The following is a 19,821-nucleotide window of genomic DNA, read 5'->3' as shown; positions in this document are numbered from 1 at the left end:
TAACGTTTTTTTTGCTATTTTTTTCGTGAAAGACGAAATAGGAAGATAATTAAATTGAAGGCTATTGTTAGGCAAATTAAAATTTTTGAAAATTCAAAATGGCGGATCCAATATGGCGGACGACTTTTTCAAAACTTAATGCAATTCACTTGAAAATTGTTACTCGGGGGTTTTTGGAGTCGCTGATTACGAATCTGAAATCAGTTTTTAAAAATTCAAAATGGCGGATCCAAAATGGCGGACGAATTTTTGAAAATCTAATGCAATTCGTATGAAACTTGTTACACGGGGGTTTTTGGGGTCCTTGATTACGAATCTGAGGTCAGTTTTTAAAAATTCAAAATGGCGGATCCAAAATGGCGACCGAAAATTTTAAAAATCTACGAAATTCGCTTAAAACTTGTTACTCGGGGGTTTTCGGGTCGCTGATTACGAATCCAATGTTAGTTTTTCAAAATTCAAAATGTGGATCCAATATGTGCTCATTGTAGTACAAAAGCTGACCAAAAGAGAACGTCCTGGATTTGTAAAACTTGCTATGTTCCACTCTGCCTATTGCCAGCAAGAAATTGTTTCGCCGCTTATCACAACTAAAAATGGAATTTTACTTACGATCCGCCATTCCTAATTTTAAAAAACACACGTGATATTTGAAATCAGCAACTATAACAATCAGCTTTTTTCAAGGCTACCAAATCATCTCGAAAAACCCCAAGTAACAAGTTTTAAGCGAATTGCATTAGAGTTTAAAAATCGTACGCCATATTGAATCCGCCAGTTTGAATTTTTAAAAACTGATTTCAGATTCGTAATCAGCGACCCCAAAAACCCATGAGTAACTAGTTTCAAGCGAATTGCATTAAGTTTTGAAAAAGTCGGCCGCCATATTGGATCCGCCATTTTGAATTTTCAAAAACTGACTTCAGATTCGTAATCAAAGACCCCAAAAACCCCCGAGTAACAAATTTCAAACGAATAGCATTAGATTTCCAAAAAGTCGTCCGCTATTTTGGATCCGCCATTTTGAATTTTTAAAAACTGATTTTTAGATTCGTAATCAGCGACCCCAAAAATCCCCGAGTAACAAGTTTCAAACGAATTGCATTAGATTTTAAAAATCGTACGCCATATTGAATCCGCCATTTTGAATTTTTAAAAACTGACTTCAGATTCGTAATCAAAGACCCCAAAAACCCCCGAGTAACAAGTTTCAAACGAATAGCATTAGATTTTCAAAAAGTCGTACGCCATTTTGGATCCGCCATTTTGAAATTTTAAAAACTGATTTCAGATTCGTAATCAGCGACCCCAAAAATCCCCGAGTAACAATTTTCAAGCGAATTGCATTAAGTTTTGAAAAGGTCGTCCGCCATATTAGATCCGCCATTTTGAATTTTTAAAAACTGACTTTAGATTCGTAATCAGCGACACCAAAAACCCTTATAGGTGTGATCATCTGTATTTTTGAATGGAATGAAAAATGTGTGCTGCAAAGGGTTAATTTACATTAGAATAGCTAGAGAAATACGTGGCTGATTTTGAAAATATTCATTTTTGTTAAATTGGTGAGCTTTTGATATTACTTTACTTACTGTCGATGTTTCGACCAAAAAAAACGGTACGGCTTGGGAAGAAATGCGAAATTTGAAGGAAAAAATTTTCCTATCGTTTGAAATCCTTTTTTCCCTTATTCTAGAAAGTTCAAAGAATTTTTTAAGCCAAAACAAAAATTTTTCGATTTTTTGACAATTTTACAGTGGTTTAACACGTCTTAAATACAATAAAAGCATGAAAGGCGATTGTTAGAAAAATATGAGATTTCCAGAAATGCGACTTCTCAAATAAAAGATCTAGTATCGATTGACTAATTGACGCCGACTTTCCCTTAGATCCCTAATCCGTGAGAGGGGTGCGCTATCCTGGTCAACCCCATCGTTTAGAACCACCAGAATTTCTTTACACTGCAGTCAACTATGAATGTCTATAGACTTGGACAATCCTAATAAATCATATAGATATCCTAGTTTCCAGCAGCGTCCGGTTATTCCTAGAACGTCCGTAGGATATGCTGAATATCCGGATACTGTTAGGGTTGGCTCACTGAACTACCTTCCGGTTCCTCTTAGAGGTGACATCTCTTTGTCTCTTACGTGACTCTTCCGTACCGTTTTTATTCTTAATGATTTTTCCCTTATCATCACGAGATTCTTCTGTGCTTCCTCAAAAATTGAACTGAAGACTTCGTATCCTCCACTGGCTAAGTTAAACACGAGAAGCAAGTTAGGCTCTTCTTACAATCTGCGGATTTATAATCTTAAAGCACCCAACTGATGATCAATCCTCCTTCACTTCTTTGATAATTTCTCAGTAGGTATTGATGACACGATCATTATTCTCTCTTTCATTGACCACAGCAAGAATCCTCCAATTCCATATTAATATCCCAGTAGAATTTATAAAATTAGAAACAACTTTTAGAAGTCCAAATTGAAGCCTAAGATACATAAGAAGCATGATTTCTTTTTTTTGCAGTTTTCACAATTTCTCTTAGGCATTTTTTGCTACAAATATTTGTATAATGTAAAAAAACGTTTGTTGAGAAATTTCTTTGTTATGTGCTCGCGCTCGATGGAGTGCAAGTTCGCGATTCCAGGAGGTTATCACCTCCCTCCCCCGCTCGAGGATTCTTCACACCTACTCGCGACAAGTGCTTATCGTCTTGGAATGGTCTGGATGGATGAGGATCCAAGGAGGAAAAAAAGGTGGGAGTCGGTCAAGCTAGGATGAGTGAATGTGGTAGAGAGAGAGGTGGTAAAGGAATTTGGCCACGTCGTTTGGATTTTGTGAGAGTAAGGAGAGGGGGAGTAGGGAATCGCGGAGTTAGGGGGAAAGCAATCAATCTTTGAGAGGCAGATGAGTGCGGACCTAAAATATAGGGCAACGCAAATTTAGTCTGGCTGCGTCCGTCCACGTGTCGACGTAAATGCGCAACCGCCCGGGTTGTAATCGATATTGCCGACAAGGTACCACGCCCTGCACCTGCGAGATGTGCGGGATGCAGTGTGCCACGAGTCCAATTCTGCATCCACAACGTCTCTACGCCTATGTAGTTTTGAGAGAAGGCTGCTCAGGGAGCGCTGAACTGCAAGCACTTGACGCTCCTAGGCCGATTCCCTCTGGGTTTACAGTACGCCCCAACTTTTGGCGGGAAAACCACCCGCCGCGGGCTTTTATACTCAGACCACTGCAACTGTATTCATATATATATATATATACATATTCGCAACTATATCGATTGACACACTCGCTGTGATTCTAAGAATCATTCACTTTAGAGAACCAAGTTTTATGACTTGACAATTGATTACTGAATTTCTGTTCGGATTTTATTGACATTTGATTATTGCTCATTCACACGGAAACAGAGTGGAGAGACTTGGTTCAACTTTCTTCGAATCTTCGTCGAAATCTTCCAACCTAATTATTTCGAAAATTAATTACAATTAAGTCGATATAGTTTTGCAAATTGATTTTCAATTTTGAGGATCTTTTGAAAATGATTGATGGAAAATTATTTCTTACATATATCTAAAAACTACTTTTTTTTTAGAAGATAAATTGTGAAAATATGTACATCACTTTTTGTAAAATAAAAATATATATATACGATGACATTTATAACCTCTTGCTTATAAAGGCATTTGTCATATAAATGTTATAAACTATAAATTTTATCATTCTCACTATATATCCCAAGTTATAATGAAACATTAAAAAAAAAAAAAAAAGTAGAAAAAATTTAATGTTTTTCTTTAGCAAAAAAAAACTTTTTTCAGGGGGATAAAAAAAGAAAGATGAAATTTTCTTTTTGTAGAGGTTCTTAGATGCACCGGATATTGGAGTAATAAAAATCTGGAGATGGAAAGAATCTAGAGATAAAAATCGGAGTGAAAACTTGCCATAAAAGAATTTTATTCTTTTTCGGTGGAAATTTATTCTTTATGCGACTAAGGGTTAAGAATGTTGAACGTTTGAGTACAAAGTTTAAAAACGTTTTATTATATTGTATTTTATTGAAATTATAATAAATTTTTTATGTAAATTTTTATATTTAGAGAAAAATTAAAATTATTCTGTCAACAATTGTTATGTCATTATTATTTAATTTAAGATTTTTAATTATTAATTTTTCCTAATCTAGGAACTTATAATTATTCCCTACAATAATTCCTCAAATTTAACTTAGTTAAAGAAACTAAGTTGGGGAGAGGTTATTAAATTGAACGAAATGACAATTAGACAAAAGATTATTTATTTATTATAGGAATAATATTTTCTTGATAATTAATAATTGTTTAAAAGAACAATCATATAATCCTTGTTAGTAAAATAGTGTATTTTAATTTAAAAATATATTCAATCCATTACTTTTATTAAGTAAAAGGAAATCATAAAGCTCAGAATTTCACCAAAAAATATTTTCTCCCAATAGAGAGAAGACACTACACAATTTTGAAGCTGTAATTCAAAATTACCAATAGCAACACGATATAAGGTTTTGTATTATTGATGGCTCTCCAATTAGCTTCTTATAACACCTGGTCTCCTAAGATTAGATCTTCTATGGAAATTTTACGACCGTTCGTAAAATTTTTTTTTATTACTAGATAGACACTGGTACTCCGTAACCCACGAAAATTTAAACTTTTGAATGTTGACACTTGCGTATATATATTTTGGAACTGCCTTTAATGTTAAAGGTTTCTCTTTATATAGAAACACTTTTGTATGTGAATCTTTTGGCGGGACCAGCTATAAAGGCTTTTAATTTTACAAAAAATATTATTTATTTATAAAAAAAATGTTACGGTGACGTGACAATATTTAATAACAAGAGTTTAGTGAATTTTTTAAGATTCTTAAAATAAAAAAATTTAAAAAGTATTTTTCCTTAATATTTTATTCTCTCCATGATGTTTGAAAGATAAAACTGTTTAGTAGCTCAGCTCGACTTAAAAAGCAGTTTAGTTTTTAAAAGCAGTCACAAATGGTAAAATTAATGGCTAAAGGGATGACGTGAATGTGTGTGCAGTTTTAAAACCTTATTACTTTTTTAATTTCCTTTAATTTACACAGGGACAATTGTGTGCTTCTATTTGTCTTCATTAAGGCTAATTCATTCTCACTGGGAAAGAAAGAGAGAGAGAGAGGGAGGGAGAAAGGGAGTCGACCCGGATCAAAGTTTTACGAAAATAAAAAAATAAAGTTTCTGATCTTCCGTAAAAGACAATCGCCTCACAATATTGATAATGTCTGACTTTTTAAAGTTCAGGTGGGATCTTAAAAGATCGACTACTTTGATAGATAAAATTTCTTTTCTACCCGCCTCGAAGCCGAGAACAATGCTTTCTTGTCTCTCTATCTCATTTCCGGTTGCCTGACCTTGTTTTTCTCGTCTTTAGGTTCGATTCTAAGATAAGGAAGCTTGTTTGGAAATTGATTGTCATTGCATTTGAAAAAAAAATGACACAAAAAAGAGGAACTGTTATTAATAAATTTTTTTTTTAATTAAAAATTGTAGCACGATGATTTTTTACTCTCAAAAGGAAATTAATATAGACGAGCGTTTACCGCTCATATCCGGCTATATATATATATATATATTGGGTCAACCTGACCATCCTCGAGGTGAAATGTGTTTGGTCGCAAAATCAAATATATAGCCCAATTCCCCCGGATTAAATCATCGTGGCTTTTATCACTTTGGTATTTTATCTTTCAAATAATGCTTTGGATCTTGAATAATGATTATTTGAGTTCAAGTTTTGTGTCTAAGGATAAATAAGTTCCCCCATGAGATAGCAGGAAGTTGACCCTTCGTGCGTCAATCACTTTTATCCTTTGAGGATTTCTGTTGATCTCAACTTTATTTAGAGTTTAGGAAACAAAACTAGAAATACAATCTTTTTTTTAAATAAATCCGTTTTGATTTCAAAATATAATGATTCAGTTTGTAATTAATTATTTAGAAATATTTTAGTATTGCAGATATTTTATTTTATTATTGTACACTATTTGAAGTATGCAACATTCCCAAAAGAGTATTTATTAAGCTATGTAAAAGAAATTCGAGATGTTTCGTGAATCAAAATATTATTATAACTACGAGAAAGGAGGTAAATTTGAGACCTGGAAAATAATTCTAAAATATGCGCGAAATTAGAGTCAGCACCATTCTTAGATACCACGATTCTCTTCTAGAAGCTGACTAAATTGAACGAGATTTGGCACGGCAGCCTCTCTTATTGTTTTGTCTTCCCCGTCTTGCCAAATTTACTCCTTTTTGCAACTTTTTCTTTTGGGCAATCACGCTTCTGTTTTCAGAATATTACAATTGTTTGTTTGCACCAGAACAAATATAGCTTGTTAGTAAAATAGTGTATTTTAATTTTAAAATATATTCAATCCATTATTTTTACTAAGTAATAGGAAATCATAAAGCTCAGAATTTCACCAAAAAATATTTTCTCCCAATAGAGAGAAGACACTACACAATTTTGAAGCTGTAATTCAAAATTACCAATAGCAACACGATATAAGGATTTGTTGGTACTGCACTTTTTTCTGAGTCGACGTAGTTATTAACCTGACCTAAAAAATAAATAAGGTTTTTTTGTTATCAAAGCAATAATTTCACACCTTTCTGCAATGGCAGCACATTATGATGAAGATACTCACACCGATTTCAAAATCTCTTTATATATATATATAGTACATAAATAATTTCTTCCTTCTAAGTCCATTATTTCCGTTTGGGCAATTACTGTAAATCCTATTTTGTGGCTCCTAGAATAGCGTCTTTGATAGCGCGTGCACAAGTAGCTAAGTTCTGCAGGGCAAGTTTCATTGCCGTGGAAAGTGGTATTAGAGTTACAGGTTGAACGAACTTTGCCACGCTCGGGCGTCAGAGGAGGAATTATCTTTTACGGACTCTTCCATTGAGTATGAAGCACGGAAGAGGGCGGAAATGCCAGTTGCGAATAAAGTGCAAGCACGGACTTTCGGTCCGTTTAAACTCGACTTCAAATCTAGCCAGGACTTACAGTTGAAAACACTTATAACCAAGTTATCCGCTCCAAGTCTCTGTCGTCACGCAAACGTCGATCCTTAAAACGTTCGTCCTGCTCCCCCCCCCTCTCTCTTTCTTCACACAGTGGATTATGAAAGTTCAATTCAAGAAACTTATCTGCAACATCTGTAACGTGAAAGCTCTATCTTTGATCTTGATAATTCATTACTTTTGACTTTAAAACTTGTTCTCTCTTCTCTTTCTCTTATCCAACAAGTATCTCCGGAACTTTTCCTCCTATACCGGATACTTTGCTCTCTTCGATGACATTACTTTTTCAGTTTCTCTGACAATACTTATTAATTCGAGACAGTGAGAATTTTTAAAGAATATAACTATTGAAAGAGACTTACAAAGTTGAATTTGTAAATATTTCTACGAGAGATTAAAAAAAGTATTTCACAAATTATTTTCAAAAAAAATCAGTCTACAATCAAGAAAAGAAGAGATTCCTCTACTTTAATCCAATTTTATTCAAATGATTCTTTTAGTATAAATTTATTTTTCCCTCCATTGCCCGAAACGTGTAATATCAATGAAATATTCACAAAGCGTATATACAAAAAAATTTTTTCTCACTATTTTTCAATAATTACTTTGAAATCTGTAAAAAAAATTTATATATTTTTCGTGAAATGCAGAAATAAAGCAAATAACTGACAATTTTCACTGTATATGATATTCATAGCGAGTGCGTAAAAATTGAAATTTAAAAAAAAATCGAAGGTATCAACTTTCCTACTATATATATATATATATATGAAGTTCCATCTCCCCCTCCCTCCCCGTAATTCGACACCAAATATAATTTAATAGGAATAATCCAATAAAAGCGACATGTGTGAAATTGATATATCGGTAAAACGAACAATCTCGCTACTATAAAACTTCCCTCTCTTGAAAATTTTCAAGGGTTTGATAAAACATGAGTCCATAAATGGACAGAAAATTGGACAATCTTCTGGTACAATAAACTTCTAGGGAAAAGGATAAGCATTCAATACTGAATAATATATCATCTTTTTGTCACCCCCCTCATTCTCTAATCCTAATCGTAGCAGTTTCTCGTGTCCATGTTTGAATCCATCACACGCTTGCAATTCAGTAACGACAGCGTTATAGAAGGATGGGAGTATGGTTGAGCGCAATTTGAATTCGAAGAGAGAATTAGAGACAGAGGATGAAGAGTAAGGTGGAGATGTGAAACTAGAGAGTAAGAGAGAGAGAGAAGGGATTGGGAGGGAAGAGGTGGGAATGAGTTAGGGGTTGAGGGTGCAAGGCTGCTTTAGAATATTCGACACGTCCTTTCTCCTCCCCCATTGGTCCTTACGAAGCGCAGGCATGACTCGAATTCTCTTCCGCGAATTCCCCAGCGATCGATACATTGTACAACGTTGACAATAACATCTCTGTCATGGGCACGTGCCACCTTGAGTCTCCCACTGCAAAATACAGCATTGAAAAAATCACTTAAGTCTCGTCTCTCCCAATAATCGGGAATCGTTAAATTAGGTGAAAATTAATTTTTATTATTTAAATTTCAAATCTTTTTTCTGTTTCATAATAAGAAGTTTATAATTTCAAGATGAGACAGTGAAATAAGATTTATTTATTATTATTTTCTTATTATTACTATTTAAATTATTTTTAATAATTTTTCACAACAAAAACGTATTTGATGCAAAAAGTTACGCCGCAAGCAAAAATTATCTTAACCATAGAAAAAATTCGTGAAATGAGTTAACCAAGTAAATTTTAAGATTATTGTTAAGTTTTAATTAATTTTTTTTAATATAGGGAAGAGCGGATTAAAGCCGCTAATGTAACGTTTATTTGTAAATATTTTCGTTATTACACCATTAAGTGGTTTTTTTTCTAATTAATTTAAAACTAATTAACAACAAATTTCAATAATAAATACTTAATTTATTATAAGCATGATTATTTCATTTAATTATTTTCAAGAAAACGACGTTTTTTGTTTATATTTTTTAAAGGATGAAAATTATAGCCCGTTAAAACTATACGAAACTTACAGTAAATGACCAAATATCTTTGAAACATAAGTATTTAGTCATAAAAAATGAAAATTAAAAAAATTTTTGAATGTATTTAAATATCCACATTTATATATCGAGATTTTAATCTAATTAATATTATTGGTAAGTTTCATGTGAATCGGTAAAGAATTATGAGCTTCGCGTCTATCTAAAAATCAATCAAAAAAAATTTTTTTCATCGAAAATTGAAAAAATTTTTGAGTGTATTGAAATTTCCTGAAATATATATCGAGATTATACAATAATTAATATTACTTGAAAGTTTCATATGCTAATCCGTTAAACTCTATAGGCTCCAGGCGTGGCTAAAAATCAAAAAAATCATCAATTTCTCAGTTTTTTAAGCCTAATTTTCATAATTCTTTGGAAATACTCCCACTTGCAGCACAGAAATAATTTTTTTTTACATTCTTTATCCGGCAAAAAAGGTTTGAACGAAATCGGTAAAGAACTTTTCGAGATATCCAATTTTAATCGAAAAATGACAATATTTTGAGAAAATATATTCGCGAATTTTTTTTTTTACTTGGCGTAGATTTTCTACCGCAAATCTTGACGAATCTTAATTGATATATTATTTAATTTTAATAACATTTGTATTACTTTTACTAAGTAAAACAAAACTATATAGCTCAGAATTTCACCAAAAAATATTTTCTCCTAAATGAGAGGGAAATATTAATTTTTTCCATAGACACAATTTTGAAGCTGTAATTCAAAATTACCAATTTTCATCAAGATCTAAAACATTCAGTACATTTGTATTGAACTGAAAACTTTTTTTTTCTGTTTCATATAGTCGACGACGTAGTTATTATAATCTAAAAAATATATAAGAAAATTGTTATTAAAGCAATAATTTCACATTTCTTAGCTCTTTATTTTTATACGAAGATTTTTTTTTAACACAAATTTGGTAATGTGTTATAATAATAAATAATTTTTATAAAATTCATTGAAACAATAGGAAATATTAAATATGGCACTTAACTTTGATTCGTTGTGCATTTGAATTTTACAAAGCCACTAAAGTGATAAATATCCATGTTCTATTTTCAGAAAGTTTCATATTTTTCCAACTTTTGTGACTAACAGAACTCTCTTTCTCTCTCTCTCTCTCCATACTGGCTGAGTAGTTGCAGTCCGATATAATTCACGTTTTTAGTTTTTGAACAGAGAAAGAGAATTGTAGTGTAGATTTATGGATGGTTGGGATGGAAAGCGATAAGGGAGGTTCTTTGTGACGTTAGCATCTGAGAGTTTTGCTGTGTGTTTGTGGAATGGGCGCGGCGCCCACTCTCGAGCACTTGGAATGTCCACGCGCCGCCTTCAGGTTTGCTATACTGATATCGTGAGGTGAATTGTCTTAGACTTTTTTTTTTCTTCTTTCACTGAAGAAAAAGATGGCGTTTCAAGGAGTACAATTTATTGCACTAAAGAGATGTTGCTACTTTCATCCTTGATGAATTTCTTTCTTTCTTTACCCTCTGTACGACCAACGGCTCCCAGAAGTAACATAAGTAAGTGCTACAAATAGGTAGACGTAAGAAAAGTGGAATCTCAACGGAAATCTTTTTCTCAACGTTTAAGAAGATTGCAAGCGGTAATCTTTAATCAAAACTTGACGTCTAAAAATTAATATAGTATTTTCAATTAAAGAAAGTTGGATATTTTTTGATTTTTTCAGCCAAAGGGATTATTAAATTAAGTATGTGAAACAGTATTATTGTAAAAGAGAAGCGTTTGGCGTTGTAAGAATTGTTAAATGTTTCTCTCTCTCTCAACTGTTTTCGTTAACTTTTTGGTTCCTTTTAACTTTCACAGGAAACACACTATATATTGTACAAGAGTTTCTAAATTTACTTTTTTCCTTTCAAAAAAAAAAGTGTAGTCGACTTTTTCCTTTTTGCTCAGAAGTCTTGTTTCTTCGTATACAGTATTTTTTCTTGGAAAGTCAATAAACTTTTGATCTATATTCTTAGGAGTGCTTTGCTCCTCTTAACATTTATATTTTTTTATCATCACACCTTATTTATATTTATTGACTCACTTTTTGTCCAAAAGAAACTTTCGATCCTTAGCAATCCCATAATATAAAACTAGACCGCTAATGCAAATAAGAAATAAATGGCTATTTCCTACAAAATATATACATTTCATAAACTTCAGCAAAAAATAAAAAGAGGATTTAGTATATAGTTTTTAATGCGAAATCTGTTTCCTTGAAACGAAAAAGTTCGAGAAAGAATTTGTGTGAGTAAAAGCTTTTTTTTTATATATATATATATATATATGTGCGTTGAATGAAAATACATATATGAAAAGAAACATGTGTTTTAATGTATAAAATCCATCCATCTTTCGTTTTCTCGTTGCACTTGCCAACTTGGATTTCTGGTTGGCTTTGCGTGACAAGGTATAAACTAAAAAGTCTTGTTAGTCGAGGTTGTAGGTATAGCGGGGTTTAGTTGCGGATGAGAGTAGTGTGGTTGATTCAGCAAAAAAAAAAAAAAAAAAAGTTGCCTTGCAAAGTTTCATTAAAACGAAACTTTTTCATTTCCATACGGGCGAGCTTTCGGAAAATTCATAAAATAGCCTCGGTATGGAAAGACGAAGAGATATCGTGGATGCAGGGCAAGCGTTGAGGACGGGTTTTAAAGGGAGAAGGGGTTGAGGATTAGAAGTTGGAGAGGGAGTTAGAAATGGGAAGAAAAGGGGTAGGTGAAAACGAAGACAGAAACTAGTGGTCTAGTGAATTCAGTGGCCCAGTTTCGCATTAACAAAAATAACACTTTCTTTCTCTTGAGTGATGACATAAAAAAGATCTAAATAATTTTTTTTTGTTAGATCCTCCTATCTTAAAAACGAGATGTGTAATTGTCTAATTTCAAGTGTAGACACCTATTCTTATTGGTAGAATTGAAAATTATGAATTGTGATTGGTCAAAACTGACGATATACTTTCATCAGATACCTGCAGCTGTATCAGTTTGTTATTCATTGTAAGTGATTACAGTGTTTTCAGTATTCAGGATAATTTTTTGTGGTGAGAAAAAATGAAGAATTTAATTTGTAATTAATTGTTAGTAATTACAGTGTTTTCAATATTCATGTTAATTTTTTGTGGTGAGAAACAATGAAGAATTTAATTTGCAATTAATTGTTAGTGATTACAGTGTTTTCAATATTCATGATAATTTTTTTCGTTAGAAAAAATTGAAAGTGTTACATTGTAATTAATTGTTCTAGTGATTTCAGTATACATGATAATTTTTTTTGGTGAAAAATAATTGAGTGATCATTTGTAATTATCAGTGATTACAGTGATTTCACTATTAAAAATAATTTTTTGTATTTTTACAGTGATTTCAGTTTTTGTGTTAAAGAAGTTATGAACTGGGCAAGAAAAATGTATTGTATTCTTTCTCTTTGTTATTGTGATATTTAATTGAAATTATCTGTTTACTAATTTTGATAAGCAAACTTTTGAGATTATTAACTTGATCTAAGCAAAGATGTATTTAATCATGGTCAATTATATGTTGAATTTTCACGAATTTGGTCTTGGGAAATCTCTTAAATGTTTTTTGAAAGTCAACAAACATAAAATACAGTAATACCCCGGACTTATGCGATAGATGGAACCGAGCGACGACCGTGTAAGTCGAATTCGCGTAAATTGGGGTTTAAGTTTTCATATAAAATAAATACAATTATTTAGAATTTAGAAGAAATATGTTTAATAAAATATCAAGCAAGAAAACTATTTACATTTTTATTAATAAAAATAACGTAAAAAACAATAATAAATTATTTATTAATTAATTCGCGCGGCCATAAAAAATCGCGTATCTCCGAATTAGCTAAAAACGGGATAGCGTAAGTCGGGGTTTTACTGTATTGTTAAAAATGATCTATATATACAAAATTATACATTTAAAATTAATAAATAAATTTTATGATTCGTTCAAAATTTTATGTTATTAAATTACAAAAAATTAACACGCGTGCACAAGCGTTCCCGTTATAATAAAAAGATGCGCATATTCTTTACCGATTCTCCTATATTTAAAGTTTCAAAACATTGCAATGCCCTCGGCACTTTTTGTAAGCTTACTCCTTATGCGGTAAGCAACCCTTTTTATCGTGACTTTTTCACTTACATTTTGTAAACATAAAGATAGGTCAAACTGAAATTTTCATTCGGGCACTGACCTCGATTATGATCCTTAAGTCGCGTGCAATATCAAAGCAGTATCTATTTCCTAAAAATCCCTAAAAATTTCAAAACTTCCTTTATTTTCTTCATTTTTAATAGAAAAATATGCGAAATAATTATATTTTTTTTTGTAAAGAAAAGAAAATTGCAATTTTTCCCCGATAAATTTGTGAAATCTCATTCCTTTAATTGACAGTTGAGCTTGTTTAAAAAGTTGGATACAGAGGGACGTTTTGTCAGTTTGTTCTCTCTCCCAGGATGGAAAAAAGTTTGTGTGGCACATTAATTAAAATTTTTTTTCACGAGAACAACAAAAAAGACGACGACGACGACGTCGGTGTTCCAAGTTGTCAACTCCGACAGTCAGGAACGCGTTGAGACATGTTTCACGCCTCAGGCATACCACAAACCTATACGCACCTCACTCTCTCTCTCTCTATCTGCTCAATCCCGTTGTTATTATTATGTAAATAATTAACTTTATTCAATTTTCTCTATAGTTATGATAATCCATCATCAGAGTCTGGTTTGGTTAATATATATATATATATATACAAGTGACAGAGGGAATAAAGGCTCTTGATGCTCCACTAGATGTAAACTGGCGCAAATCAAATTACAGTCGGGGATGGAACTTGCGACTTTGGTTCCTACTTGTCGCGAATTGAGGAGTAACATTTGCACCTCAATTTCTCTTTGAGTCCAAGTGTTGTGGTTAATCCTTGAAACTACTATAACTACACTGCGTCAATTCAATGCTTTATAACAAAAGACAAAATTTTCCAAAAGAAAGATTAATAAAATTGGAACTAGTTTATAAAAAAAAGAAAACTTTCTTATTTTTATAAAAATCGAAAAATTTAGTAGAAGTTAGCAATCAGTTTGGATGAAAAGATAAATCTGACATCAGTCTGGAATAGTATGAAATTAATATGAAATAAATCCGCAATTAGCCCAGCAACAATTTAATTTTAGTTAGATCAAAAAAAAATTCTTAGGCGAAATTCCTAGCTATATGATTTCGTTTTATTTAACTTACAAGTGTTTCTCAAAATAAATAACTAAAGAAAAAATATTTTTATTTATATCCGCTATGGTGATTAAGTGATTCTCCTGTTTCAATTACAGAGCAGAAGGCTAGGGGTACAGGTAAGAAAGAGAAATTATTTCAAATGTTAACGTTACACTTTATTTATGACAAACAATTTAGAGTAAAAATTGTTCTTTTAAGAGAGAGAATCTCGAAGCAACCAATCCATGGAAAAAGAGTTCAGCATTCCACTGTAACAAGGATAATGCAAGGGTTACTACAGATTTATGAGAAGTGTAGGAAAAGTTGGGGGTGAAAATATAAAACACTTACCTTTTAAATTAGTAGTAAGATATATGAATAGAACCACTGTGGTGTCTTCTGTTATGGCAGGAAAAAAGGCTGGTACCAGTCAACCTCAGGAAGGTTGACGGGCCCAGGTAATTACCGCAGATCCGGAGTTCGAATTGCCGTGACTAAGACCCAACAATGAGATTCCACCACAAAAAGGAAGGATAGATATTTTCTAAATATATGGAAAGAACAGGTCCTTGAATAGATGAGTACTCCTTTTGTTGAGGTTTATAACACTTGACTAGAATTCACTCGTAAAATGAACTTGTATAGAAATCGTCCAAGTAACTAGATTTCGTATATATAAGAACGATGAACTGGCACCAAATATCCAAATATGAAGTAGAAGTAACGTGTATGATATAAAGTTTTGAACTGAACTCTCCGTAAAAATGTAGCCTTTTTATATCAAGTTTTCATAAGAGGACACTCGTTTATGTCCTTTTAAGGAAATACTGAGTTTCTCGCTTCTAATTATATATTTTTAGAAATACAATATATGAACGTAGAACGATACAAAAAAAGGGGTCAAAAAACTGAATCCGACATAAATTTTTTTTTTTATTGTCAAATTACAGTTTTTGTGAATTTTTTGGTAACCTACTAGTAAAATTGAAAGAGGTATTTAAGTAACCCATACACATCTTTTAAAGTTTTTTTTTCCCAAAAAAAACTTTTGCGTTTTTGTTTGCCCTGACTCACAAACTCTTAAGAACACTTTAAGCCAAGGTTGATGTGAAAACTCGGAAAATTGACCAAGTTACACCAATCTGCAAGAATGAGGGCAGTAAGTAAGCAGTTTCTTTTGCCGATTTTCTTTAGAACTACGACTTTTTCTAATTGACGTGCAACGTATTTCAAAAATGCAAGTTAAACTTTATGGTACGTCAAATTTTTTCCCCACCTTTTTTTTCGTTACATATATCATTTTTTTCAATTAGATTTAGGCACGGTTTTTATATTGAAAAAAATTTATTGAACATTGATAATAATTCAGATTGACAAAAAAAACCAGAAACTTTATTTAATATTGAAAATCAATTTTTAATTCACAACAATTGTGAGATGGAATTAAATTGAATCATTTTACAATGTGTTAGCATAATTTTTCGACACACCAAGGGATGCAAAATCCAATTAGCAAATTGGAAACTCAATTAAAATTAGACTCAATTGAATAACAGTAATAACTCAAAATGATAGGAATAACTTGTTACAAATGTAATTATATATATAATTAGGATTTGGGAAATCATTTTTTTTTAGTATTAATCTTCAAACAGTTCTTTTTCTTGTAGAGCCTTATTTTTTTTGTTCCTTCCTTTTGTAAACACTCAGGGGGGTGATAAGATGAAAGCCTAATAGAGAGAGAGTATATAGGAAGCATCAACGCTATACCAATTTACGTGTTTACATTGTTGTCGATCGCCGCCATTATCCAATACAAACTGTCAAGTACTCAAATGTTACGGGTCATAATAGAGAGCAGATAATAAAGTCTACAGATTCTCGTTTTCACACTCATCCTTTCTGTTTGCCTCTATTCAATATACAAAATGCTTGTGAAAAATCCGAGCTTTTGAAAAAAATAACTATTTCTTTAAAAGAAATAAAATCAAATACAATATCTAAGGATCTCAAATTAGATTTTTTAAAACATTAATAATTTTCTAATTTAAGTTGTCCTCTAATTGTAATTAAAAGACGCTGTGTCTAGATTTCCTTTGTAACCGTATCCTTCGTAAAGAGGAAATATTAATTTTATTAATATTCTCTTGTGTCACACTTTTATCCTCTCTTAAATAAATCTCTTGAAAATTGTAATCAGTAAAATTACAATTGTTTGGAATTCTCCATATCCTGAGGGAAGAGCAATAAATGGGTCTTTAACCCCTTTGATAATAATTGCAGTAAATAATAAAACAGTTTTCCCAAAACTGGGTAAAGTGGTTGACGGGACATACAGGAAATTTATTGATGTAGGTCCGGAGTTTAAAGCCTCGATGTAAATACAGAATTTCAAACATAAAATGTTGATTTCACGCAAAATAATAGTTTCAAAGGTAATAGGCGCTCATTTTTTGATGAATTAGGTGACTTTTCTTTGAAACGTCTAAGTCTAATGAAGATAAAAACTGAAGACAAAGTTTCTAGCTTAATGTTATATATGATTAAAACTTTCGATGAAGATTTAGCTTATTCTAATCATCAAGACCGACTGGAAATTCAGATAATTGAATAGATAATACCGTATTAGGCGAATTTAACTTTTATGTACTGATTGTAAATGGTGAAGTTCTGTTTATTTTTATCAAGTTAATAATTAATAGTCAATTTTGAAATAATTAAAATAATAATTAAGAGGAAGATAAAATTGACTCGCAAAGAATGATTTGTTTTCATACAATTTTCAAACAAGTTGTAAAAAATAACTATAGTGATATATAGTAATAATGTTTACTCAACATTTCATGAGTATAGTAAATTTAACTCTATATGCAGGTTAATAGAAAGTAGTTAAAGGGACTATGTATTTAATTAGTTTAACCATTTTGTGTGTAGTTTAAATTTTACTACTTTTATATAGTTAACGAGCAGTAGTTAAATTTACATAAATACATAGTTAAATGGAAAACAACATATGAGTTGTAGGAATAGACTAACAATAAAATTTATGTATAGTAGATTTTTACTACTCTATATATGTTATTCGATAGACTTTCAACACGACCATTTTATTTATGAAGAGTTAACTATTAGTTTTGTAGTAGATTTTTACTACTTTTTGGAATACAAATACTGTTAAATGAACCTAATTCGTTGATTGTAAGATTTAGACAAGCTTTTGCGATGATTTTTAATACTATATAATGATTTCAATTAAACTTTACTTTAATGAATTTTGTATGCTAAAAAAAATCTGAGGACTGATTAATTCCGGATTCACTGGTTAATAACATATCGGGAAAATTTCGGAGTTAGCTGAACTGATTCCGGATGACAAAAACCGGACCCGACCTTTCGATTTGTGTAATAGATTTTTAGTGGACAGTTTTAATAAATTCAAATTATTTATTTCGTTGTATTGCTTTAGCAATAAACCTCCGTTAATTTGTTACCTGATTTAATTTTTAATTAGAAGTAATTGTAAATGAAATTAAATAAAAATAAATCTATTGGTATACGACTTCTGATGGTTTTATTACAATCAAGTTAAATTGATTCTTATGTCGCTGCAAATACACCCCGTTACAACAAATTAAGTAATAAATAATTCTCCCAAGATCAAAATCTTCTACATATAATCTAATTCGAAATTAGTAGATCTTCTAAACGTCGTCAGTACGTGACTAAACTTCCAAACGAGTTTAATATAATAAAATAATCGACTAAGATTATCTTATATCATTAAATACTTCAATTAGAACATATAATTGTTAATAATAATTGTTAATTACTACATAATGTTCACAGATTAGAATAAAGAATAATGGGAAAATTATTTTTTTTTGTTACAGAAGCTGACTATACATTGGACGATTCCTTTTGGAATGAGGAATCTCCTTCTGGTGAGTGATATTTCTTTTGGGTTGTAAAATTTTTTTTTTCTTTTGCCACAAAATGCATAACAATTGGGGATTATATGGTGAAAAACCATAACAGTTTATTGCTTCTTTATTTGCTCGTTGCGCGTAGTTCGTGCCATAATCCCATTAAGCGTCAAGTTTCTACGAGCATGCGAGGGGAGAGATTGTGGCAAGTTTCATCGCTATCATGCGATCCAGGAATTTCACTGAGATTCTCCATAAAGCAGACGTCTTCTGGCGAACGAGAAGGAGAGAAAGATTCATGTCTAGGAATATAGTCGATTTCTTGTTTTCTTTTCTGTTTTTTTTTTTATATATACTTTCTGGAAAATCTAGACATCGCTCTTTATCTCCAACCATTTGTCTCGTCTACAAATCTCTAAAAAAAATAGCACCGGATGAAATAATCATTTATAAAACAATGATTTATGATATCGATGTAAAAATTATTAGAAATATTTAATGAATTCTAAGGTAAATTCATTTCGATATCATATTTAATTTGGTATATTTATTTGTAATTAAAAACTTCATAGGCGAAATTCTGAGCTATATATTAATATCGATGTTGAGGAAAATTATTTAAAATATTTAATGAATTCTATAAAGTAAATTGATTTGGATAATGTCAATATCATAATTATTTATTTTTTCCCTTTTCTTCAGCGATCAATTCCATTCCCAAGAAAAGTCGCCTCTCTCAATATTCAGATTCAAATTTTTTTTTTTAAAAAATACTTTCACGTAAAGCTTGTCAGCCGTTGAGTTTTGTCTTCTTAATGAAGCTCTCGTTAATTCCATTTTCAGTCGACAAATTGAATTTCTCAAGACACTTGTGAGAATTCCTGCCCAGTTTTCTTTCCGCTTGAACAACACGACAACTTTCCTGGGAGTAATTTTGTTTTTCGGTCCTTAATGTCAGCGAAGGAATGAGAAGTCAGGGTTCTGAAATTCTTTATATCCAGAGGGAAATGATGATTTTACTTTGGGATCGATGACAACTTTTTTTCTTTTCCACTCTTATTTATTATCTCTTTTTTTTCCATTTTTTTTTCGTCTTTTCACAACCCAATCATTTTTAATTACATCTTTTTTCACAATTTGTCTCCTGTTTTAATTTATCTATTTCTTTTTAAATTCATTTAGAAATAGTGATCTTTATTGTTGTTTCTGATACTATTTTCTTTACTTATTAATTTCTTCTTTCTTTTTTCTTTTGAAATTAAGATAAATGCAGAGAGAAAGAGGGGAAATGGGTTTATCTTTCGCAGTTCTCCCAATCGATTATATCAGCGCCGCTTGGCTTTCAGGCGTTTTAAAGTGCCATCCTCAAATGCCCGTGACGTTACCCCTCAAGCCAAGGAGCACTCTTTTATATCAGCAATAAGAATAACAACTCTGAAACGTGACTAGAAGCTTCTTTATAATTGACGTATTTTCCT

The 19,821-nt window shown here is 31.5% G+C and overlaps 1 protein-coding gene across 12 annotated transcripts in view; it reads left to right on the top strand.

Moving 5' to 3' along the window:
• The window catches only part of LOC127285826 (disintegrin and metalloproteinase domain-containing protein 11), a 173,284-nt gene that overhangs the window by 67,825 nt on the left and 85,638 nt on the right, over positions 1-19,821 (top strand). For all 12 annotated transcript variants that reach the window (XM_051312025.1, XM_051312026.1, XM_051312017.1 and 9 more), the window contains exon 2: positions 18,311-18,361. In XM_051312025.1, coding sequence (XP_051167982.1) covers positions 18,311-18,361 — 51 coding nt within the window. The remainder of the gene's footprint in view (positions 1-18,310; positions 18,362-19,821) is intronic.

The sequence above is a fragment of the Leptopilina boulardi genome, unplaced genomic scaffold, assembly GCF_019393585.1.
Source record: "Leptopilina boulardi isolate dan_hultmark-lab unplaced genomic scaffold, ZJU_Lbou_2.1 LbouV2_341, whole genome shotgun sequence".
Taxonomy (NCBI): domain Eukaryota; kingdom Metazoa; phylum Arthropoda; class Insecta; order Hymenoptera; family Figitidae; genus Leptopilina; species Leptopilina boulardi.
Note: the sequence above shows the minus strand (reverse complement) of the source record. Positions and strands in the feature narration are given on the sequence as shown.